At 37.1% G+C, this 26,314-nt stretch overlaps 1 protein-coding gene across 3 annotated transcripts in view; it reads right to left on the bottom strand.

Annotated features, from left to right (window-relative positions):
- Nucleotides 1–6,717: 6,717 nt before the first annotated feature.
- The window catches only part of LOC113240161 (max-binding protein MNT-like), a 57,275-nt gene continuing 37,678 nt past the window's right edge, over nucleotides 6,718–26,314 (bottom strand). For all 3 annotated transcript variants that reach the window (XM_026477396.1, XM_026477395.1, XM_026477394.1), the window contains 11 exons: nucleotides 25,645–25,876; nucleotides 23,784–24,018; nucleotides 18,329–18,464; nucleotides 17,869–17,936; nucleotides 17,663–17,779; nucleotides 16,949–17,026; nucleotides 16,194–16,280; nucleotides 14,651–14,753; nucleotides 14,063–14,134; nucleotides 11,920–12,023; nucleotides 6,718–9,442 (listed from right to left, as the gene is read on the bottom strand). In XM_026477396.1, the coding sequence (XP_026333181.1) occupies nucleotides 9,278–9,442; nucleotides 11,920–12,023; nucleotides 14,063–14,134; nucleotides 14,651–14,753; nucleotides 16,194–16,280; nucleotides 16,949–17,026; nucleotides 17,663–17,779; nucleotides 17,869–17,936; nucleotides 18,329–18,464; nucleotides 23,784–24,018; nucleotides 25,645–25,876 (1,397 nt within the window). In that variant the 3' untranslated portion in view covers nucleotides 6,718–9,277. The remainder of the gene's footprint in view (nucleotides 9,443–11,919; nucleotides 12,024–14,062; nucleotides 14,135–14,650; nucleotides 14,754–16,193; nucleotides 16,281–16,948; nucleotides 17,027–17,662; nucleotides 17,780–17,868; nucleotides 17,937–18,328; nucleotides 18,465–23,783; nucleotides 24,019–25,644; nucleotides 25,877–26,314) is intronic.

Genomic DNA, 26,314 nt, shown 5'->3' on the forward strand with positions numbered 1-26,314 from the left:
AATACATAGATTATTAATTTAGTCTGTTAATTTATTAATTAAGTGCTATATAATTAATTGCCTCTGTTGTTTACTTCGAGACTATGATTGTACTGTCTCTCCCTTTCTACCCTTAAACGACAGTACTGCTTTGTGTTTCTATCCAGGCAGTTTCTCAGTATCTAATGGCCCCACCACTACGTATTTAAAATTGATACACAACGGGTAACTTTGAAGTTTTTCAAACTCGTAAACATAATAAACTTTCATGGTAAGTTAAAAATTCACCACAAAAAGCATGAAACTGCAGCACTGAATTAGATTGGCGTATTTGAGACACTCTCGCTTGATATGACACATATCAATCCCACACTAGCAGATTGCCCAGCTTCCATGGACCGACGGTCATTACATCAGACCTTTTGCTGCAACAGTGGCCAGTGGGTTGGAGTGCAATCGACACCTCGGTGCTCCTTTTTTTTATTATACCAAGTGACGGGACAAACAAGTCGTACGCCTGATGGTAAGCTACACGGCATAGCAGTTGCAGTGCCACTCAGAGCTTTAAAACACAAAGATTTGATGGGCGCTGCCACTGCGCCCGTCAGACATGTTGATAAGTCTCATATGCCTGTAATTTTACCAGCACCCTTACCCTTCAAAACCGGAGCGCAGTAATGCTCACATTACTGCTTGGTAGCAGAAATAGGTAAGGTGACAGTACTTCCCTGGACGAACTCTTTCACAATGCTACTAAATCCTGACAGATGATGTTAGTGAATTCTGCGAGCCGGACTTCTGGCTACCACTTTGTATGCAACGAGAACGTATAGTGACCGTGAGTAAAATAAAACAATAAATTCAGACAAAAATACTACGCCTTATTTTTTTTTTTACTGCCTCACTAGCTGAAAGATTACCATTCTGCTTTGTCTGACACGTAGAGATTCCGCGTGCGATTCCTGGGCCGGGAGAAATATTTGTATGGCCTACATTTATTTCTCCCGTGACTTTGAGCATAATTTGTAGTTGTCTATGTGTGTGTCCACGGCACCCGCGACACAGGGCTGTTTTTTTTAAATATCAAGTGATTTACCAACACCTGCTATGTAATAAATCCCTGCTACCAAGGGTGTGCGTTATTTACTTATACGCATCTTTAGTAGCAGTAGACTTCCTTGTGGAACAGCTCGTCCAGGGAAGTACTGCCACCTTACCTATTTCTGCCGCCAAGCAGTGGTATGACTATTGCTGCGATCCGGTGTTGAAGGGTGGTGGTGGTGAAATTACTAGCACATGGGACTTGTCAACTGTGTCTCAAGGTGACGGGCGCAGTGGCAGTGCCCTAGGATCTTTGCGATAAAAAGCTCTGAGTGGCACTGCAACTGTTACGGAACAGGCGTGTCGATTGCCACCAGACGCACGACTTGTTCGTCCCGTCACTTGACTTCAAAAAAAATGTAAATCATAAAAGGGTGAGAAAAATATATCACCACATAAACTCATTATTTCTACTTGACACTGCTCAATTTAATATTTTATTGCTTTAACCATAATGTTTAAAGCTAACACCGCATTAAGAACCCTATCGAGCACTACAAAGTACTCGCATATTTGGAGAGAGGAGAGGAGAGGAGAGGAGGAGATTTACAAGTTAGAATAGAACAGAATAGACATTTATTGCAACGCCATAACACATAGATACATAATCTCAGTACAGAGTGTTAAAAAAACCGATCTCAATAGTACGTGGAATTACTTCTATTTGCCAAGTTTTATTGAAATCGGTTACCGGAAAATGCGCAAACCCGGATTCTTCCCCTAGTTCGCCACTATACGGAACTTGACACATAAACACTTAATAAAAATCGGTTCTTACTACTCAAAGTATATTGTGAGAGAAAAACGCCATGAATTGGAGAATAGCAAAGTCAACCATTAAAATAATTGCTCCTTATAATAAAATTTAGGCGCTATTTATAAAAATGAATCTTCATGCGTGAACAGCCACCCCTAGAGGTGGATGATTTTCTTCAAAATTAAATGGAACCACTATGGAGGTACCCTCATTCCAACAAAAAAATAATCATCAGAATCGGTTCACAAATACCGGAGTTATCGCGTAACATACATAGAAAAAAAAGGCATACAGTCGAATTGCGAACCTCCTCTTTTTTGTGAAATCGGTTAAAAAAAAGAATATTTACAACATTAAAAAATTTAAAAAATAATAAACAAAATAAAAAATACAAACAACAACAAAAAACAACATAACATAGGACAAAACAGACAACAAAAAAATCTAAATATATCGACTACAAATCCTGTACTGGCATTTGTGCGGTTGTGGCGTACGCAAAAGGACTTCATTCAGATTATGCCACAGCCATAATTGACTGTGGTGTTTGTTTTCAATGCTGGTCACCGATTTAGAAATGTTGCTCTGTAGTCATTGACTTACAAATAAATAGACGACGGGTCTAATACAAAAACCACGAAAAAAATGTCCCAAGTCAACCTATTCGAAATTTAAATTGTAATGTCATCGCAGTATCGCGCTGTCAGTCGAACAAATGAAGACTAAAGCGGAGTTTGGCGCTCTGTATACGATTTTAGCGCCTTACAAGTGCGGAAACTTTTTAGCGCGGAACCGACGTCCATATAATTGTAAGTCAATGTCTGTAGTATGTTAACGTTAGTTCATCCAAGGTGACATTTTCTACAAAAAGTCTTTATATAGCTATGGTAAGAAACTCACTATCTTTCTGCAGGTGAAACTCAATAACAAAAAAAGCTATAAACTCAATAAATAATTTTATTTGCAGAAAGATGCTGATTTTCTTGCAACAGGTACATAATTTGGAGATTTTTTTTTTTGTTTTGTTGTATGTGGTTTTACGTTTAAGCAGACGATATAATAGCATTATTTATTCAAAAAAAAAAAACCAACAAATCTTACGACGTGACACTAAGAAAAGTGTTATCAGTTATCACTTTAATGACATTCGGCAAAATTAAATTTTTAACAATACGGGACCCGTATGGCTATTCATGAAAATTTACTATAGCATCTAGCCGTAAATTCATTAAGGAATAGACAAACACGAAGTTTGTTAACCTGCCTCTATTTTAATCAATCTACGCGGCACAACGTGTAGTAAAAAGTACAAGTGGAATTTAACGATTGCGCGTCTAATATTGAACAGCGTTAAGACTCAATTTACTTTACCACGGCACGAAATTTACGCGCCTATTAGTAACCATAGCATAATAAACTTTTATCTCAGTTGTGTAACTTACAAACTAGATATGACATAGAAATAAAATACAGCACAATTCTGAATTAGAGGCTCAAACTGCCATAAACACAAAAAAAAATTAAATTAATGGCGCGTACGACAACCCGCGCTATGCAACGCGAGTGCACCGCGAGGTTATGCGAACGTGTGTAATTCCGTACATAACACGCGGGCGTGCACACATGTAAGCCGCTCTGCTACGTTTGTATGGAGTTACTATACTATGTGCTGTGGTAGAATCATCGAGTATATAACCAGAAATAGAGACGAAACAAGGGCCCTCTATCCCTGGCAACTCATCAGGCAAAAGGGGCCTTGTATCACTTTTAAATATCAACTCTCGTCGGCGCTGAAATAAAAAATTAGAAAGCTGAAATATTATAGCGCCAACGACTGACCTGTGTGTAGGTACCGTATATTCCAAAAAAATTCTGTATTTATTGTAATAAAGATAATATCTTTAACAGTGGTGGCTGTTCCATTCGGAGGTGTGGGGAAAAACTGCAAAACATCTAATTACAAAATAAACGGGATCACATTTCATCGGTAACATTGACTTACAATTATATGGACGTCGGGTCCGCGCTAAAAAGTGTCCGCACATGTAAGGCGCTAAAATCGTATACACAGCGCGACACTCCGCTTTAGTCTTCATTTTGTTCTACGGACAGCGCGATACTGCGATGACATTACAATTTAAATTTCGAATAGGTTGACTTGGGACATTTTTTTCGTGGTTTTTGTATTAGACCCGTCGTCCATTTATTTGTAAGTCAATGATCGGTAATTAAATATTAAATATGTAATTTTTCAATATAGGTCCATTATAGTAAAGGTCAAATTAAACTCGTCGTATTGAAGTGAAACGATTGACGATATCTGCGCTCCGATTGGCCAGCCCGAATTGTAAACAATCGTGTTTAGGATTCAAGTTGGCCAATCGGAGCGCAGTTGTCGCCGTAATGATTTGGCAGCATAGTTTTCAACAAACTAAATGACATTTCGTCTCTATTTCTGGTTATATACTCGATGGGTAGAATCCACTCTACAATATACAGGGTAATTTTTAATATACTAACAACCTCGAAGGAATTTATTACTAACATCACAGTAGCAGTAGTTCTCGTAGTAGAAGTACTGCCACCTTACCTATTTCTGCCGCCAAGCAGTAATGTCAGCATTACTGTGTTCCGGTTTTGAAGGGTAGGGGTGCTCGTGAAATTACAGGCACATGGGACTTATGCAATTATGAATTGATGTGATTTATTACTATAATTTCCCAACAACAAGTACATCAGCAAAAGTTTTCATTTTACAGGTAATTTTTAGAATGAACGGGCACAGTGGCAGTGCCCCTCAGATCTTTGCGATTTAAAGCTCTGGGTGGCACTGCAACTGTTATGTACAAGCGTGTAGCTTACCATCAGGCGCACGACTTCTTCGTCCCGTCACTTGATATTATAAAAAAAATCATAAACAACAACTTTGTTATATGATTTTTAATTCGTCACATTTTACTTTATCACTCCACGTTTAGAGTGATCTATTTATATATTTATAATAGCTCTGTGCAGGACGGGGGTGAGAGTTAGCGCGAAGGACGCTTGCACGTTTAAACTTACAGATCAAAAAAGTGTGAGATACTACGACAAAAACTTAAAAGTTTATTTTTCGCTAAATTTATTATGTTTTCTAAAAGTCATGGAACAAAAGTTGTTGTTTATAATGTTAGAGTAATATAGTCCTGCGAAGATTTTAGTATTTTAATAATTACCCTGTATAATATTACTGTATTATCTGTGATATTACCTATTTGTTAAGAGTCTATATAACGTCAAATGGCTTTGGTTGATTCCGCATAACATTGAATCACTTTGGAAAAAATATATAATAAAATTGAGTTTATACACTTATTACTATACGGTGTGAAAACACGATTCCTAAAAATATTCACGATATAAATTTGTTTGCCGTAAAAATAACCGTAAACGCCGTATCATCTTGCACCACGATAATGCCAGTTCTCACACGGCCAAACAGACAAATGAACTTTTGAAGGTGAACAACGTTGACCTTATGAGCCATCCCGCGTACAGTCCCGTCCTGGCAACTTGTGACTTTTATTTATTTCCAAACATTAGGAACCAGTGACGCGGTCAACGATTTTCATCACCTGAAGAGGCTGTCGAAGAGTATGAAAAATATGTTACAGAGATTGTCACGAACGAGTGGCATAAATGTTTTCAAAATTGGTTTATTCGTAAGAAAAAGTGCATTAACGCTATCGGAGAATATTTTGAGAAACAATAAATTCATTTCAGACCATTTATAGTATATTTTTCTTATTCATTCCGGAAACTTATAGTGCGCCACACTTATAGTATATTTTATAAATGGCTCTCATATCGTTTGTAAAAAAATAAATTCTGACATAAAGCCAGTGTCCCTACCGCTCGACCCAATAAAATGAGCCGTTTAGTACGGGAAAAATTAGAATTCGAGCTGAGGGAGTCTAATGGACGTATTCCAGAGCTCTACTCAATGCTCAAGTCACGACTTGAATATGATTTAAAGCACTAGAAATTATACTCAAATCCTTGCGTTTAGGGTCGTATTTCCAGTGCTTGAAATCAAACTCAAATCCTGACTTGAGCAATGAGTAGAGTTCTGGAATACGACCCATAGACTCTTAAGATTATTAATATACTGTTCGTATTCTGGATATGAATTACGACTTAAGGCGTGGTGGACATGAGAAATAAAAAAACATATATATTTTTTATGTAATTTCTTGTGTATTTCTAACATATTAGAACTTTATACACTACGTCATTTTATTTACATGAGCATTTTTGCTTCTCAATATTATTACAATTAAAATAAATTTTCTCTCTTCATTATATTATTTTTACATATTTTTTTTACCTATTTCTTTAGGCAAAGTGACAAAAACCATTTCACTTTGAAAGCAGGATAGAAAAACTAGATTTATATATATTTTTTTAATTTATTAAAGCGTATAATAAATAGTGAAATCAAAATTAAATAATATAAGGAGCGGGCCCCATTGGTTTATAAAATCGTGACCAACTTCAATGTAAAAAAATTATGGATGCATAATCGAAAGTAAGAACAGAGTTAAGTATGTATATGAATTGTAACAAATTCTCAAAATTCAAGAAAAAGCGTAATTTTAAAATTAGTTTTGTTTGTTTGAAAAATTTTATCACGTAGATATTGCAACAGTTTTTTTGTGTCTTGGATCCATAGATTTAAAGCTCAAATTTGCTGTGATTTCCTAATCGAGAGCAGTAAAAAGTATCCGATTGTCATAAAATCAAAAGGATTTCAAAAAAAGCAGTTGGCACAACATTGCTTTGTAAACTATCACCACTTGGGAGCAAATAATTAAAACAATGCCTAAAATATATGTTTTTTTACAATTAATGCTGATTATTTTTGGTTACATTTAATACGGAGCAATAAACAGCATCAACGTTATAACATGGCAGAATTATTTGCTCTTAAAGTGGGTCTCTTTTCAACCCGAATATAAAAAAGCGAAATAGACATAAAGGGCTGACAAGTTCAAACATGACCAACGCCATCTTGTGGAATTTTAAGGAACTAACTTCTAATAACAATGCTAATTATTGACGTCAAAAGTCGACACTAGCGCCAATATTCTAAGTCATACAGTAAGTAAGTAACTCGTCAGCCTTCACAAAACGCTTAACATTGCTAAGTTAACAAGATCAACGCCCATTAGCTAAACTTAACAACTGGTGAAACAGAGAGCTTTAATAGTTACATTATCCCTCGAACTACCTAAATAATCACGGAGAAACTAAAAAAATATTCCGTCGCGTATAAAACACCGTGTAACTTCTTACACCCTGGTACATTATGCGAAGATATAATTTCTTAGTTTTACCGAGAAGATTACAAATACTCATTCTAACAGTTAAAATTGTAGGCACACTGTGGGGACGGCCGCACGGCCCGTGCCAGCAACGAAGACCAGAACATTAATAATTGTGACCTGAGGTAGGTAGGTGTACCATTAACTAGCTATGTCTCCCTCTGACGAATACATAACAACGAATGCGAGAGGAAGTCGGCAATAGAATTTATCTTCAAGCGTCTTAAAAGTCCTGGTCTCCCGGCTTTCTATCACAAGATGTTCATTTCAAATGTTGCAGTTTCGCGACACGCATAAGCCACATAATTTTATTAGCTAAAATTTAATAATTATTGACTTCAATAACACACTTTTTTTTTAGAAATTGACAATACCTAAAAGACATCTTTGTACAGAATTTCCAGTACTACAGCGTTGATCACAGATTATTGTAGAAAAAATAAACTTTTTTTATCCTGTTAAGACTATATATAACAAGTACACTTTATTCTAATTCTACGATTTCACAATAACGGATTCGGCATAGTCGTCCAAACGGCTAAAATATATAGGGTGTATAATTAATTACTCAATCTTACTCAAAAGAACTTACCGTACATTCGACCCCACTTTTAATTTCACATGCATTTTCCTACCCACTTGTTCGGCACTTAAGTTATAAGACAACTTAACCTAAAAGTTTTATACATGCTATAAAGTAAAAGTGTTATCCACCGTACAATAGTTAACGAATCTTAACAGTTTGGGCGTCTATACTAATTTCATATCGCTAAGCTAAAATGATATAAATGGGCTTGCCATTTTGAGGTAACCGCTCCGAATTACTTTCCAAATTTTGATCAATATTATAAAACTTTGCTCCCTATATCTACTGGCTTTAAAACTTCAATAAATAAAAATAAAATAACATTACGCCTACTTTGATATAAATTATTGTAGGTCATCACATTATGGAATTGTTTTTTAATTTTTCGTAGAAAAATATGAAGTGATTTTTTTTGGCCGGTTGTTTCTTCATTTTTCATTCACTACTTGTCACTTTGCTATCACCAGCATTAAATAAAACTGACCATTTACACGGACCAATAAAACAACAGGACTGAATATCAGAGCTTCCGATTTACTATGCCATCTATAGGATGTAAAGCGTACTACTTGGACGAACAAAACTTTCGTAACAAGTTGCCCGCTGATTCTAACGCCATCTAGTAGTAGTAGTAGCAGTAATACCGATTTTTTTCTCGGTTGTAGGATACAAATTTAAGTATGGCAATTGGCAGTCTTCTTGTTTCATTGATCGATGATAAAACTGACCACTAAGTAGGTATTGCATAAATATTTTTTTTACATACGCGCGGCCTTAACATAAGACCGGTTAAGTTGCGTTCCTATCACACTCTAGCGAGTTTCTTTCTCTTTTTCGCACATATTTCGGCTAAAGTGTGAAAGGGAGACGAATGTAACCTGTCCACCCTAAGTTTTCAAGGAATGGTTGCAGTCCCTAAGCTCACAAATGAGATTTTCACGCAACTGAAACTTGGCATCGAGTTTTCGCCACTCTGAGACAAATGTTATTTAATCTCTCACGCACCATTACATATAACAGAATTATTGCTTGTAAATTTCCTTTGGCAGTGTACATCTGACCAAATTCTTCCCTTTCTAATTAAACTTAAACAGACCGGGCGTTATCCTCGTGTAAAAGCGTGGAGAACGTCTTGAACGCCGTTGCAATAAAATGCTCCTAGACAGTACCAGGCGATCATAAGGCATAAACGGCTATTGCTTTTAGGCATAAGCGAATGAGACAGTTTCATATTTCCTTCAGACCTAGCGCACATAGACGGGGCAACTATATCTCGGATTTCTCTTTCACTCTCATCAATACAATTGTTGCTTATTCACTCGCACTCATGAAAATAAATTCACCAACATCTTAGTTTACGCGCTAGGTATACCGGATATTTCCGCGCTGATCAAGTTTCTTGATATCAGGCGTTCATAAGGCGTAAGGTGCTCGTCACCATTTTGTGACAGTAGAGGACGAACGGCGCGGGAGGAGACGGTAGCGGTACCCTCACGTATTAGAAGAGGGCGGGGCGTTGCTGGGAGCAGGTGCAGGCGGCGGGGTATGTGCGCCTGATACCACCACCACAGGTTTGACTATCGTGGTGGCACTAAGATACTGTGCGCTGACCGTTAAAGGAGTTACGCTGCCTTTTACGACTTGCGTTTCTACCATCTGAAAATAAACAGAATAGGACATTGTGTGTTAACCCCTTCATGGACAGTAGCGGCGTTCATCGTAAAATGAAAAATTCGAATATGGACAGTACGGGGTATCCCGTTTCGATATATGGATCTTATGTAAACTAGTACGGGCTTTACCGTGCGAATTGCAAGTGCTTTCCTTATAGTTACCGTCTACTGCTTCTCCATAGAGAAGTACCAACTATGTACTGACAAAATTAAACGATTTATTTGAGATACATTTGTGCACGTTACACACACATATTTAATATGTGCACACTTAGTCAGTACGGAACAATACCGACGTATTGCTATTCTCGACGACGCTATTCTTCTGTAGACAATGCAACTCGAACTAAAATGTTATAAAAGGCACAGACGCAGTCACACTGTATTAGAAATTAAATAAATAATTTCCAAATTCTAAAAATACTGCCGCATTTAAATTCACAAAATAAATTTAATAAAATATAGTTTAATAGAAAATCTTTAGTTTTTTTTATATACTTCAACTTTATGCAAAATTTACGTTCAGATTTTTCGAGTATAAAAACTTTTTGCTTAATCTTGACGTGAAAAAGCCATAGGGCGATAATGTAATGATAATGAATGGGCCAGTGAGCATAATTTAGGACTTTACGGTCGACTTTGCCTGTATGGCATGACACTGTTTACAAGCAAGTGTGATTGAAAAGGTTAAGTCGCCAATAATACTACATACACACATCAAAAAAAGTTTGCGATCACTTCGAAAAACTGAAATCTTTTTTGTTATTGTAGATTATATTATGATTTTTTTCTTCTTTTTAGATTCTTTATTTAAAAATAAATTAGAACATAAAACAATGACCCCGTTCAATTGTTTTTTCATATAAAAAGGCTTTCAGTCCTAGCTTACGCTCATTCAGAAATCTGATTTAGTCAATTATAAGCGATTCAAGATATTTTTCGCGGAAAGTTGTGATTGAAAAAATGCCCAGAGGATTATCAGAGGTTTTACGAGCTAGAATAGTAACTTTGAGGGAAGAAGGATACACCACGAGAGTAATAGCACGCAGACTTGCTATATCCCAATCCTGTGTCGTGGCTACGTTGCAGAGGTATCACGGAATGGGGAATTTAGCTGACCGACCCCGCAGCGGTCGCCCAACTGTTTTGACAGCTGCCCAAAAGCGCTATATTAGATTGCTGGCAGCCCGTGATCCAACAATCAACGCCACTAAAATAAAAGCAGAAGTCAGGGCCGCCCCTGGGCTTGAAGTTAGCACGCAGACCGTTCGCAATTGCTTGCACCAGGCTGGATTACGAGCACGGAGGTCTTGACGAGCTCCGCTCAATTCCCGGCAACGTCAACAACGAAGATTGCAGTGGGCTAGACTTCGGCAAAATGAAGAAGGTGAGGACGAAAACATTTGGCAAAACTGTCACTTCGTTGACGAATCCCGATAATCGACGTGTCCGTGTCTGGAGAAGACCAGGCGACCGTGAAAGACAAAGAACTGCCACTGGAACAGTTCAGCAAGGCGGAAAATCGGTGTCCTTTTGGGGTGGCATTATGATTGGAGCTAGAACGCCTTTGATCCCGTATCGGGGCTTCATGACAGCAGACATGTACAAAGCAGTTGCTATTGATGATATCGTCAGACCATTCCGAGTAAACCATGGGCACCAATTTGTACTAGTCGATGATAATGCGCCCGCACATCGAGCTCAACGAGTCAATGCTACTCTTCAAGAATACGATATCACACGATTAGACTGGCCTGCCGGCTCGCCCGACTTAAACCCAATAGAGCACGCGTGGGATGCTCTTAAACGAGCAGTATGGAACCGTGAGCCACGTCCCCAGACAGTTCCAGAGCTCAGGGAAGCCGCTATTGAAGAATGGGATAGGTTACCCCAGGAAATGCTGGATAACTTGATCCTCAGCATGCCCAGGAGGATCTTCGCATGTATTCGAGCCAGGGGAGGAGTTATTTTATATTGAATTCACACCTTTTAATAATAAATTGTTGTTTAAGTTTAATTAAACAGTCTTTTTCTTTCTATGAAATTTCTATCACTATTACATTATGATTAATGGCTCAATTTTTTAAAATAAATAATAAAAAATAGTTTTATATTTTAATTTCAAACAGGGTATTCCTATTTAAAGAAAGCATACAACATAGATTTTTTCTTGATTAAGTTAAATTTAAAGAATTATAGGAGCTTATGCTATTGATCGCAAACTTTTTTTGATGTGTGTACAGTGTCGCTATTTTAGATTGCATATTTGGACGGCATAGCCTAACGTTCTCAACACAAAATTGCGGCTTCTTATATAGCTCCAGCCACTCACGGTACTACCGTTAGTAATATGAATATTATAAAATACAAATAAGATGCCAGTAATAACCCTAAATAGTTTGCAACATTTTAGACCTTATGATTAACTCAAATTCTGTCACAAAGAAGATACCTACGTACCTTATGCGCGAGCGTGTGCGTATGCAGTAGATGGGCATGTGGGTGAGGCAGCGTGGTGCCTTGCGACACCACTAATGGACCCAGACTGGATACTACTACACCATCTGTAATAAATAAGGAAAACAAACTGAAAATTACAAACGTTTTGACATCTGTGTGCTTCTATTACAAATAGTATAGTTTATTTTGTAGCCAGCTAAAACTAAAAGCATTCGGAACATATTGCAAAAAATGAAGTTGAAGATTTTGACAATCGAGATAACACAATAAAGTTAAGAGTATTTTTAATAGACTTCAAAAAAGGAGAATGTTGTCAATGCGATTGTATTTTTTTTTTTGTGTATGTTACTCGATTATTTGATGATTCTTTTTTTGTTGGAAAGAGGGTATCTCGGTATTGGTCCCATTACAATTTGAAGAAAATATTCCACCTGTGGGTGGAAAATTTGGAGATGAATCCGGTTACCAGAAAGTGCGCGACTTTCTGTTAACTCTTTAGTTTCAGTTCATATAAGCAAAGTTTGAAGTCGGTTCCTTTTTTTTAAATAAAAATAACTTTACTGAAAACAACTCTACTCCGTAAAAATTAAGTTTGATTAGAATGGCAACTTTACAAAATTAGAGAACGTCAATTTGTAGCAATGTCCTAAATTTTTTTTTAACACGACGAAGCTATAATTATTTTACATTATTTACCACTCATCAACTTACGATCATTGAAATAAATAAATCATTGTTAAATCACTTTTCTAGTTAATGTATAAATAGGTCCATGAGTTAATGACACTATAATCAATGTTTATTTGCACAATCTCACGCTATTTAGTATTAATTTTTGGATTAAATGGATTAATGAACCTCACAAATCTTCCAGACGAGAAATAGCTTTGCAGAAATTGTGAAAATGTTACTTTAATGATTTCAATTTTCTTATAAATTACTCGTGTCTTTTTGAGCTACGGTATGTTATTTTCGAAATTAAATTGTGTATTTTTGGTGAGTTTTTATCCAATGTTACTACTATGCTATCATTTCGGTGAGCTTAGTTATTTCTACGGATATCAAACATAAAATTAACAAATTGGGGTATCACGCCTATTCGACAGTTATTACCATGATATTATAAAACTGATCAAAATCCTTTCGGCAGTTTAGGACCACAATGAGAAATGACACATCTTCAAATAACCACTTCTACAAATGACCACTTCTTGAAATTACTATTTCTTTAAATGCTACTTCTACAAAAGAACACTTCTTGAAATGGCTACATTTTGCATTGACCAGTTTTACAAGTCAATATGTTTCTGCATTGGATTAGCAGCATTATCACAAGTTTGACGATGGACTTTTAAGTATATACATTAGATATTGCTTATTATCGGCCTGGAGAGTAACGTCCCTTCGTCCATCGCAACTGGATCTCAAAATGGTTATTTTACAAAAACAGGCAAATAAAACATTTCACTTTCATTTTTAGTTTAGATAAATGTCTGGCCAGTGAGGGTCCTAAATTAAATAAATAACGCACACACTCAACATAGCACTAGGGAAACCCTGTGTCGCGAGTGACATGGACACACACATAGACAACCACAAATTACACCCAAACTCGCGAGATAAATAAATGTAGGCCATACAAATATTTCTTCCGGGAATCGAACCTGGGACCTCTGCGTGGCGGCATGATGCCGGCGGATGGTAACTGTTCGACCACGGAGGCAGTTATTAAAATTGGCGAAAGGATCTCAAAATAGTAAGAAACCAATTTATAATTAAAAAAATAAATGGTCATTTCAAGAAGTGGACAATTCAAGAAGTGGTCAATTCAAGAAATGGTCAATTTGAGAAGTGGTCATTTTGATTTGTCATTTCTCAAAACTTTGAAAGGGAACTTTGACGTGCGTCTTTCTAATCACGCAAAATTTTACTAAGTACGTTTGTTAAGAAGCGCCATCTACAAATCTATGCCATTAACTAATCTAAATAATTGCGTTTAGTTACTTATAAAGCCACTAGATGGCGGTACATGAACATGTCTAAGAACTTAGATAACTTCGCAGACAATAGTATTTACAAATAAATGAAGTGTTGTTTACAAATAAATTATTACAAAAAAATTATATTAAAAAAAATAGCTCACCGGCTGGCACAGGTGGAGGCGACACGATGCCATTTTCTTTAGGGATCCTATTATTCTCTCCTGTAGTCACACCTATAAAAAATTATGGATTTAAGGTGGTTTTTATCCGTTGCAAGGCATTAGTTTAACTAGACCGCGTGGTGGATTAACAGTTACGGACAAGGAGGTAGCAGAGAACCAGTAACTACGATTAATTGCTTCAGTATCGTACACTTTACAAGAAAAATCATCAGACGAATGGCAGCAATGTCTTTGAACCTTAGCTTTGCCAATTGACCAGCTAAGGAGGGTTATGATTTCTCCAATATTGTAGTGACTCGTATCCAACAATAAAGGAAATATAAATGAAAGGTGTAGGATCCTTTTAAATCCGTTTAATTGTATTCCGTAACACTGGTTCACTTGGATACAAAACGGCTGACCACAACACGTTCAACCTCGTCGAGCTCAGCTACCAACTGACTCACAGATTACGTCTATGTCACCATTTGTACACGTAACACTACAGAATGTATTGTAAATCTACTAAGTAGATACACAACAACAGGAATCCAGAAAATCTCTGTAGCCATTCAGAAGCAAGTATACCATTAGCCTGCACAGCGGGAGCTTGTAGCACCCGTAGGCCGGCACCTGCGGATAGCAGCTGCAGCGCCGCGCCTCCCACTACCAACCCTCCGCTACCTACCATCTGGAAACAAATGGTTATTTTTATGATATTTAAAACTAACTATGTGGCGGCACAACTAGCCACACCACGAATTATAGCGGTGCAGGTGACTGCGGGGGGGTTATGTGCGAACTTGGGGTAGTCGGCCAGCGAGAGCGTCAGTGCCCACCCAAAGTTCTCCTACTCCCGATTGTTACACGCTGTATAAGCCACAGACAAAAACGTTAACTGGTCTAAAATCTATATACATTAACTTTGTTATACATTAATTCACACTGTAGTGTCAAAGTCCGGTCGTTTACGGGTATACCCACTCGTAAACCCACTGAAATCGGAGAGCAAGCATGAAACGTGTGTCAACACTCTATCCTGTTAGGTGCCCATAACTCTTCCGAATGTGGTAACAAGGCCTTATCTACCCCCATGGGACTAGGATGGTGCACACGCTGAGAAAGAACAGTTTTTAAGTACTAATTAAAACATGGAATATCTTAGTAAGCATCTAGACCTTCTGCCCATCAGGTGCTACATGTAAATGTAGTTAGTAGTTGAAATTAATATGTAAATTGTCACTTTAATACATAACACACAGAAACGTTGGAAAAATATATAAAAAAATCCAATACTGCAAAATAAAACATCACCTAAAAGGACGACCTCGATGGCCCAGCGGTTTGCACTGTGGTCACTTGATGAGGACGACCCAAGTTCGATTCCCGGTAGGATCAATTTGGGAAACGAACTTTTTTAAGTTGATTGATGTCTGGGGGTTCTGGGTCGTGCTCCAGAGTGAATTCCGTTGCTCAGGTATTACAAGGACTACTTTGAGACCACGCAATTAGTGCAGTTGTCTCGCACATTTATTATTATAGTGTTCATTTTCTTTCAATGTCACTTTTGTATCAATAATTAAATAAATAAAAGAATATTCAGTTGCGAGTTTATGGTTTCTTTTTGTAGCGCCAAATCTGTCGGACATCAATTGCGCGATTTCGGCGTTACTAATGTTTCTCGTTAGTTTTATAAAATTAAATAAAATAAAAAATCGTTACACCAAAATTGCTATCTCTCAAAGAAATTATAGCTCTGAGCTAGCGACGAGTACAATTGTACATCATGGTGCCGGGACTTCCATTTTTGCACAGTAAGCATTAATTTATGTTGTCTAAGGCCTGATAACAATAGATTTTCTTAACAAACACGCACATTTGGTTGCCACGACATTTACTCTGATTTGGTTTGGCGACTAAATCACCGAAATGGAAACTCATAATCAAATGCTAGTAACGATCCCCGACGATAAGCTAAAATATTCATTGACATATTTAGAGGAACGCCAAAGGTTGAATTATGATAAGAACGTTCATTTGATCCACTGGCCACATATACCAGGACGTTTATTCGAAATCAAAGGAAACGGTCTTATATACGTGTACATTTAAAGTAAGGTTGCTAACTGACCTGTGATAATGGTAAATGTATTTGAGCCGGATGCACCAGAGTTGTACTCAGTGCATTCGTCACGCCGTTCTCTGCTGGTTGACCGTTCTGGAATTAACATTTAAAAAATTAACAGTGTTATGGGCAAAGTCAATTTCCATCAGATGTAAAGATGAAACGTTTACAGATTTTAATGTTTAGTGGCGGCGTTGTATGATATGACAAATCAAGCTCTGCCGACCACGAAACATGAATTATATAACTTTTTTATTTAAAAAAACGACCTTCCAAGTTTTGATATCGGTTACCGGAAAGTGCGCGAAACCGGATTCATCCCCTAGTTTACCATCCTTAGAGATGGAATATTTTCTTCAAATTTAAATTATTTTTTTTGTTATAAAAACTATTTAATTATTAAATAGCAATTAAAAAATAATAACAAAAAAATCATCAAAATAGGTTCACAAACCTACAAAATTCCAAGTTATCGTGTAACATACATACAAAAAAATGTAGTCGAATTGAAAAACTCCTTTTTTGAAGTCTGTTAAAATATAGTGTTATTAATAAAATACACTATATATATATAGATATCCTTTGGTAGTACCCATTTTGCATATCCCAAATTTCTATTCTTAAGGTTGTCTGGTAGAAATGAGTACATAAGATAGCTTGTTGCACATTAATTTACTATTGTTATAATTAAGTTATTGTTCTGTGTTGCCGCATTAATTTTAGTAATCGAAAGTTTTTAAACAAAAAAAAATATGAATTACCTGCGCGGCAGTATCAGCCGGTGCGAGAGTGGTAAAAGTCAGCGTGTTATGTCGCGCTCCGTACGACGTTCGCACCACCTGATCGAAGTAGTTCACGTTTAGGGAGTAAATATAACTACAATTACAGTAAAATAATTTGCTACTAGAGGGCAGCACTAGCACTTTAAAATATAGACAGTTGTGTGTCTCTACCAACCTTAAAACGTTTTAACGTAACAATTAGTATTTAAATATTAATGAAGTAATTATATATAGATTTCAAGACTTTCGTGGTTATTCACTAAATGATTATCACTAATATCAGGTTTCTTACCACGGTATGACTTCTTTTTATTTTAAAGAGGTAATTATAATTTAAAAGTAACGAAGTTCGCGTGTTCTCAGTATTTTAATGCCTCTGGACTAACATGATTATGTAATGAATTTAGGTAGGACAAGTCAGAATTTATTATTTATTCTTTCTCAAAATCACCAACAGTTTCCGCAGTGATTGAATGCGAATAACAAAACACGTCAATACTAATATTGTTACAAATTCGAAATTATAACGTTGAGTCACAAGGACTTACGCAGAAAATGTAATTAAACTAGTAATATACATTTAAAAGACCAAAGTTTCGTTCTAGTAAATTCTGAGTCGAAAATCTCTCTTCTCAATCCTAATCCCGAGATTAGGTCAGCTCTAATTTCTAACAAAGTACCAGGAGAGCATACCTGTGAGGTAGTAGGCGTTATTTGAATCGGCAGCGTGCGTAGCTTCGTGCTTAGATTCAACGTCTGTGGAGAGGAGGTATCCATCCGCGTTACGGAACTGGGTGGCGAGGAGGTAATCTGAAAGTAAGGTTTAATATCTTATTAGATTGTGCAAGCAAGTATAACAGCGAAAACTATTTGCAATTAATTATTATAATATAACTTACACTTATTGAAGTTCCTAATAATTGTCCATTTACTTTATCTTCCCTATCTTTTTCTTCAGTTGTTGGATCTGAAAATTAAAGTACATTGTAGGTCACAAAACAAAAATTAACAAACATACAGTAACAAAATCCACATTATACAAAAAATATAATTAATTTCTCAAAGGTGTTACCGAATATTATCAAACCGACAACTATAAACAAACAATAAAGACAGTAGTGAGAGTTGCCAAAACTTGCTACTAGATGGCGGTGCACGTTACCGAAACTTTTTTATATATTGAAAATCCACGTAACCCACCGCTTTTCAGTTATTGATTGTGATAAAACAGTTATTAATTTCGATAATAATCATAATATAAATAAATATCACAGAATAATAATAAAGCCAAGTGCCAAATATTAAATAATCTCGACCAGATGTACCAGGAGAGCAGAGCTTGTCAGGAGTTTTACGTACCGATGCTACGCGGGCGAACCGTCGCTCGTACGGAGACCTCTCGCTTCAACGCGGCCAGCCGCTGTTGCGCAGCGATCTTCTCGCGTGCCAGTCGTTCCATCTCGTGCTCGCACTCCCGCTCCTTACGACGAAGCACCTGCGAAAAAAGTACCAGGCGATCAGAGAATGTTAGAAGCCGAAACGCTATGTTACACACTTGCCGAGTTCAGTCAGTGCAAACTCGGTTTCTTCTGATAATTCGCTAATCTGATTTAAACGCAGATAGAACTCGTTCTGTACCGTACATTTACTGTATATGATTTTATGACTACAATAATAATGTAGGCTTGACACACAGCATGAATTTTTTCCTTGTTGCTTATACACAGCGTGTTAATGTAGACGATTTTAAATATATTTTGAAATCCACGGACTTACTACGTACCATAGAAGACCTGATTTTTAACATAAAACCCTTCATGGATGGTAACAGCTTTTACTGTAAAATTAAACAATAGAATAACGATCTCTATAGTCCATTTGTTTAAGTACTTAACTAAATGTAAACAATCTTGATGCATCTTTTTATTGAAACATATGCTTTAACGCGGGGCACACTATAAGTTTCCGGAATGAATAAGAAAGAAATTCTATAAATGGTCAGAAATTAATTTATTGTTTCCCAAAATATTCTCCCTTAGCGTTAACGCACTTTTTCATACATATGTACCAATTTTGAAAACATTTATGCCAGTCCTCCGTGACAATCTCTGAAACATATATAACAGCCTACATAACGACAGCCTCTTCAGGTGATTAAAATCGTTGACCGCGTAACTGGCTCTTAATTTTTGGAAATAAATAAAAGTCACGAAGTGCCAGGTCGGGACTGTACGCGGGATGGCTCATAAGGTCAACGTATTTCACCTTCAAAAATTAATTTGTCTGTCTGGCGTAGTGCGAGAATATACGACGTTTACAGTTACTTTTACGGAGTTTGTCAATAACTTCCGGCAAAGAAATGGTCGTGTACCAATGACTGTTCACGGTACAACGGTTCTCCAAAGCAACAGTAGCCACGTGTCCAGTTTTATTAAAAAAGAAGCAATCATCCAGTTAGATGCACTTTGCACGCGCGCCACTTAGATTGGTTTCGGCTCATCTCAAAAGATCCATACGCTCGATTGCTGCTTTGTTTTGGGATCGTAACTATAAATCCATGTTTCGTCACCTGTTACTATGTCCCACACCAAATTCGACGCCCCTTCGTTGAATCTGGTAAGCATGGCATTGCACCAAGTGAAGCGATCCGTTTTTTGAGCCTCTGTCAAATTAAGTGGGATCCACCGAGAGCACAGCTTTTTCACACTCAAAGTTTGTGTAGTATTGATTGTATTTGACTCATGCTTATGCCTAAAGATGCCCAAAGCTCATGGTATGTCTGTCTGTTTTGATCATACTGCGCACAGCATCGATGTTTTTGTTGTTCATAGCAGTGGACAGGCTACCATCACGAAATTCGTCACTGAGATTCACACGACCGTGTCTGAATTCTGCAAACCAGCTATGATGGTCGTCTTGCATGGTGCATCATCGCCAAAAGCAATTTGAAGCCGAGCGAAGCTCCGCCGAGGTCTTAATTAGACTTAAAGTCGTAGAAAATCATACTATGAAAATTTTCACGAGTTAATGGTGATGTAGACAACCAATTTCTAAAATGACGCCACAATGTACAAACAAGTGACAGTCAGATGAAACAAACTGTATTCTACAGCCAAAGAGTTCCATTTTCAAATGCTATAATTACTTTTTAAATATTGTTTATGTAAGTGGCCAGTTCCAGAAACTTTAGTGCGCCCTATGTACAAATCAATAAGTACAAAAATAGGCATGCAATTTCATACGAAGCTAAGTATTTGTATTTTGCATTTGAGAGTAAGTAAAAATCATTTTATAAATATATATTTCATTAAATAGACATCTCAAGATTTTTTATATTTAGTTAAGTACCTTAACAAATGGACTATAATAATAATATTGGTATGAAAAACCAAGTACGGGCTTAACAGTGTAATTTCCAAATGCTTTCTTTGTAGTTGCCGCTTACTGCTTTTCCCTAAAGAAGTTTCAACAACCTACTGACAAAATGCAATAATTTACATACATTGAAAATGAATAATAATAATAATAATAATGTGGCTATAACCCCGCACTAGGGAAACCCTGAGTCGCAGGTACAATAGACACACATAAACAACCACAAATACACCCAAGCTCACGAGAGAAATTAATGTAGGCCATACAAATATTTTTCCCGGCCCGGAATCGAAGCTGGGACCTCTGCGTGACAGTCCGGCATGGTAACCGATCGGCCACGGAGGCAATAAATTGATTCATCACTAAGCACTATAGCAAGAAAAGTACTGATATTATTGTGTGCGATCCTTTTTAAGTATTGTGTGTAAGTACTATGAAAGGGTTACCGTATTGAATGTGTTTCAGGTTTCTAGAATAATTAACGATAAAAACAAAGGTCTTTCTAGACGATCGCCTAAGAAGTTGCGGCAAATAAAACTTCAATAATACTCCGTCTCGAACAAATTGTTTCGACATAATTGTTTGCCTCAATAAAACTTCTCAACAATTAAAAAATTACACATAGAAGCCGTATTTTAACGAAAGTTCACAATAAGTTGCAAAAAACAGTACATTGAAACGTATTCAATAAAAAACAAATATTTGGCAAGGCGCTCTAACCACGCGATTCACGTGGACGGAACTAACGCGACCTACTTCATTCTGAAAAGTTTTATATAATTCAAATATTTATTGGATAGAAGGGCAAATTATATTCGGGTGAAATTTTATTAGTGATCTTTAGTATCAGAGATGGTAACGAACAATTTAAAATACGGAGAGTTTGTGACATCGGCATCGCGAAAGGTTCAGTTGTAAAAGCGTTTTTATTAAATGATGTTACAATCACATAATAAACTTAAAACTAATAAATATCAGACCATATGAGCCAGGAATAAGATACGTTTTCAAGCAACTCATTAAGTAGCGTAGTTCGCGTCCTTTGTAATGGATACAAAATAATAAAAGTTTTATTAGCAATACATACTCGTATATATCTAAATACCACCTTAAAGATATCTGTTACGATAAAAGCTCCGTAAAAAAGTGTAATAGAGTTACAATTCTGGTGCATTATATTTTCAATTTCGCTTTTCTACTGCAAAATAAAGATCTACTTAGAAGTGCACTCCCTAAAACCTAATATAGAGTTTTAAACATTACTCGTACTTAAATTGTTTATGGAAAGTACAGTAGAGTTGGCATTAGCGTATTTTTTTTTGCACAGTTGCAGTGCCACTCAGAGCTTTAAATAGTAAAGATCAGAGGGGCACTGCCACTGCGCCCGTCACCCTGAAACATAAGTTGACAAATCCCATGTGCCTGTAATTTCACCAGCACCCTTAACCCTTCAAAACTGGAACACAGTAATGCTGACATTTACTACACCGGATGAACACTTTCACAAGAAGCTCTACAGCTACTAAACTAGTACTGCTGCATATAGACAAACCTCGCCAAGAATACTGAAATTTTACTACAGCTAGTCGTGTGGCACTTCTTTATGACTAGTGACTGTAGACCAATCTCGCGTGACGTCATCTTGGATGTAAATAATCAAGTTGAAAAGCTTTTGGTCTTTGTGCTCCTGCCGAGCCTGCTGAAAAAACTAATACTCCAGATACTGGAGTATAGTTAACAGAGCGTTAAGTTGTACACTTTGGACTCCGAGACTTGTAGATACAAGTGAACAGGAAGACGTGCCGTTGTATGTATATGTAATGTATCTTTTATTATAATAATACACTGTCGATGTAGATTCTAAGTTTTAACAAAATTCGCACAACAGCCACGTATTGGATCATTGGTTTCAGAGAAGTCCTGAATAGCAACGGCCCTATCGATTGATTACTTGTTACATTTGCAACGTGCCTCATTGCTGTATATTTACTATTCATACCTATAATAACCGCTTTAGCCTATATTGTTTGCACACTTAAATATGCTTAAATATTAAATGATCTCAAGAATTTTCTTAACAAATGTATGATACAGTACGCTTTGGAATAAGATTGGAACTTTAAGACAAATAAAATTGCCGGCAACTTAATAATTAATAATAATGTGCTAGACAACCACACCAATTATCTCAAATTAGTTAGGACCAATTTGAGCATCCAGCGTCCAAAGTTTAAACCATTAGGCCACCTACTTATCGAAACCTCCTATTTATCATTTTAAAAAACCATTAAAATTCGGTAATATAGTGAAGATGGAACGCCACAAGTCGCAAAAACAATAATCATGTAATAACAAAACACAAATAATAGACGTACGTGATAGCAGTACTGAAACTACATGATGAATAAATAAATTTGAAAACCAGTCCTTTGACTAGAAACCTTGGGGTAATCAGTCCACACGGGGCATAAATAAAAGCCATGATATATAGATCAGGGTTACATTGTAAAAGATTCAAGAATTTTTAATGATAAAATTTCTTTACACTTAATTTTAATCCTTAAATTGATGGCCATTTTGCCTATTTTTATTACTAATACTCTATCGTTCATAGATAATTGTAGAACTACATTCAATTTTTTTTTTAATCTATGAATTATTATATGTATTGTCTATTATTTTAAGTCCTTGGAACACACACGAAGCCGAGTGTTAAAAGTTGGGACATTTGACGTCATGCCAAGACACAGAGATCGCGCTTGCAGGAGTCACCGTGACGTGATATGAACTCTATCTTAGACCGTTATTTGAGAACCGCGTGACATAATTTTATTATAAAGTTTAAGAAAATGCCATTGACTTTTGTTCCTAAATTATCTCATTAGCATTCACGTATTTTTTTCTTACAATATTGTCAAATAGTATACCTTACATCGCTCATCCTTTAATTTCCTACTGCAATATTTGTCTGAATGAGATATAGCCTAAAAGGAATTATGATACAAAAAGCCATTTTGTGAACACACCGAATATACCAGAACAAAAAATCATCATAATTATTGAATCACGTGTTTGACTTCTGTTTAGAAAGAAAACCAATAATAGACTAGTAGATATTAAATGGACATAGTTAAAACTTAGACTCAATGTACGAGGAAAACCTTGTTACAAAACCTATTGATGATCAAATTGGACGTGCACAGAATGGTATAATGGATACAGGACTGCGTAATGTATGTCAGGTAGGACTTTAAAATTCCTATAGAAGAAAATAAGGAAAACATGAGTTTTGTTAACGATTCGTTTACGTAATTAAGTAATTCTGATCAAGTCACATCATGATTTGACCCAGGTAATTTTAGATGGCGTGAAAGAAAACATTGCATGAACATGCGAGAGCTTTAACAAAAAAATACAATAGGTTTTCAGACTAACTCACCTGAATATACCGTATAGCAGACCCCAAGATAGAAAGATTTGAGGTCTTCTTATCATCAGAGGTCGCTGGCAGTTGTCTCTTCAGGAGTTCGAAGCATTCTTTGAGATGTGCTCGGCGGTTTTTCTCTAACTTATTGTGAACTTCGCGTGTACCGGCGCGGGGGGCGCTCCCGCTACTGCTTCCGCTACCACTGCCATTGCTGCCCACCGAAGGGGGTGAGGGGATTTGGGACGGCCTGGCGACCAAACGGTAACGGTTAAGTAATAATCGTGATAATATTTGCTTAGTTGTAAAAAAAGAGCTTTAATGATAAAGAAATCGATAGAAAATAGCTAAAGGTTTAACAAGGTTCCTTCAAGGGACCATTATTTTTTAATATTTACGTTTTCGATAATATGTGAAGAGAACAGGAAGAGTAATGGGAATGTTGTAATTTTGCTAAAATAAACATAATACACAGTCCATGAAATACTATTACGTATATATATAATCATAAAGAATTTATAATAGGTATTCAAAGAAAAAACACAAACAGAATTCGAAGTCCCGTACAGATCTTACTCAATCGGACTTCTAAAACAGTCTGCGAAGTCAAATACCCTAACAGTATTCAATGATTTAAAATTACAAATTTTTATTCTCCATTCGTTTCAATAAAAAAACGTTGTTCATGAATCATGACTAAATAATCTACGGCACCTTAATTACTTACTGAATCTAGTGAGTGAAATAACTAACTTTAAGTCCTTGGGAATCGCATAGATAAACCTGAGGCAAGATTCGGCATAGATCTACAGAACCAAGAGCCAATCTTACATAGAACCACGTTTCAATATCTCATAAGAGTAAAAAAATAGATCATATGCAAATAGATGGCTCACTATAAATATATTATTAAGATGAATAACAAACATCTTTAATATTCTACTATATGCGTTTAATTCCACCAAACCTTGACAGCAATTTCGAGAAGTTGACGATATCCCATATGCAAGACTAGGAGAATATTATTTGCATGTGTATTATACGCAAGGATAAATTAGCTATTCCATTACGACCCGGTTACATTCATTGGATTTAATTTTTAAAATGGGGTGTGATCTAGATTTCTCACATAAATTCACCAAGCAAATGATGTATGCTGTACAGCCATGAGATTATAATTGTTTTTATTGCATGAACATGAGCCGATGAAGGCCGGTCGCGGTGGGCTGTTATTATGAAACATTATGCATTTATGTTTGTTATGACGTACACACGCTCCATATAAAAATACTGTATTACATAATGCTCACGGTGATTCAGTAAATACATACCAATACCGTCCCGTCGTAACTAACTCAATAAACATTGAAACGGTTTCGTAATACATATTTGGAGGGAAGAAAATTAATTTGTTTAATAAATTGAAGCCTAAATGAAATTTTAATCTGATTCCAACAAAGAGATAAATTTTCTAACAGTGAATACGAGTATAACATAACTATGTACATAACTTTTCACCGGCAAGAGTTACATAATCTAAAGGCATATAAAAGAATATTTTGAAATAATTGGAGAAATATTTGAAAATTGAATACAATATAGGTAGAACAGGTGAAATCTAAAAAGAGAGGATGTAATTCGCCACAAGAATTATTGTTATCATCGAAGAGTTGCTGCTAGTAGTCGAATTTGACGAAATATCAGTAAAGAAAGGCGCCAAACTCTGGGGCTTGTTATCTCGGTCATTGTGTGCGAGCGATGTCGTAACGGCACGGCACGAGCGGCGGTGGAGGCTGCTGCGGCGGCGGCGGCGGCGCTGCACGCGAAAGCGAATCCCCCAGCTGTTTCTGACACCGGTAATACCAGGACAACATACCCATGACTGTTGCTCGTCGTTCGCGGCCTGGAATGTTCTTGTACGAAGTCGAGGAAGGAGGAGGGCGCGGGGGCCGGCTCGGGCGCGGGGTGAGCCACGGGCGCGGGCGCGGCAGCAGCGGGGGGAGCTGCCGCCGGCGCGTTCGGTGATTGCGGCCGCACCACGCCGTTGCTGCGCGTCGTCACTGGCAGTCCTGCCACCCGCACCGGCACCAGCGACTTCGGCTCCTCCTCTGAAACAAAACAGCAACACGTCACAATCGCTCAATACTTACACTGATTAGGAAAACGATCATTGAAACCGTCCGCAGCTGACGCGCTTCGAACGAGTCGCCCTCATCGGCTGCCGGTTTGCGGTCGCCACTTGTCAAACCCGTGTCAACCGCTCGTCGACGGCTGCAGTCGGAGGCGGTAAAGTACCAGGCGGTCATAGCGTAGCGGGAGTTCAATGTATTCGCGCGAGTGAAACCGCCATATTAGTGCGAGCGAGACGCGTGAACCGGTACGACGCCATTGAAAACTAATGACATGCGATAATGACCCTTAAGTCTGCGTTGGAAGAGCTTATAGTAGAAGAAATGTTCTAATCAGTCACGCTGCATCGACGAGCGAGACAAAGAGATAAGCGTGGTGTGTATGGAAAGAGACGGCGAAATGGGCGTGTTTTGCTG

Source organism: Hyposmocoma kahamanoa, unplaced genomic scaffold, assembly GCF_003589595.1.
Source record: "Hyposmocoma kahamanoa isolate Upper Pololo Valley unplaced genomic scaffold, ASM358959v1 120, whole genome shotgun sequence".
Classification (NCBI taxonomy): domain Eukaryota; kingdom Metazoa; phylum Arthropoda; class Insecta; order Lepidoptera; family Cosmopterigidae; genus Hyposmocoma; species Hyposmocoma kahamanoa.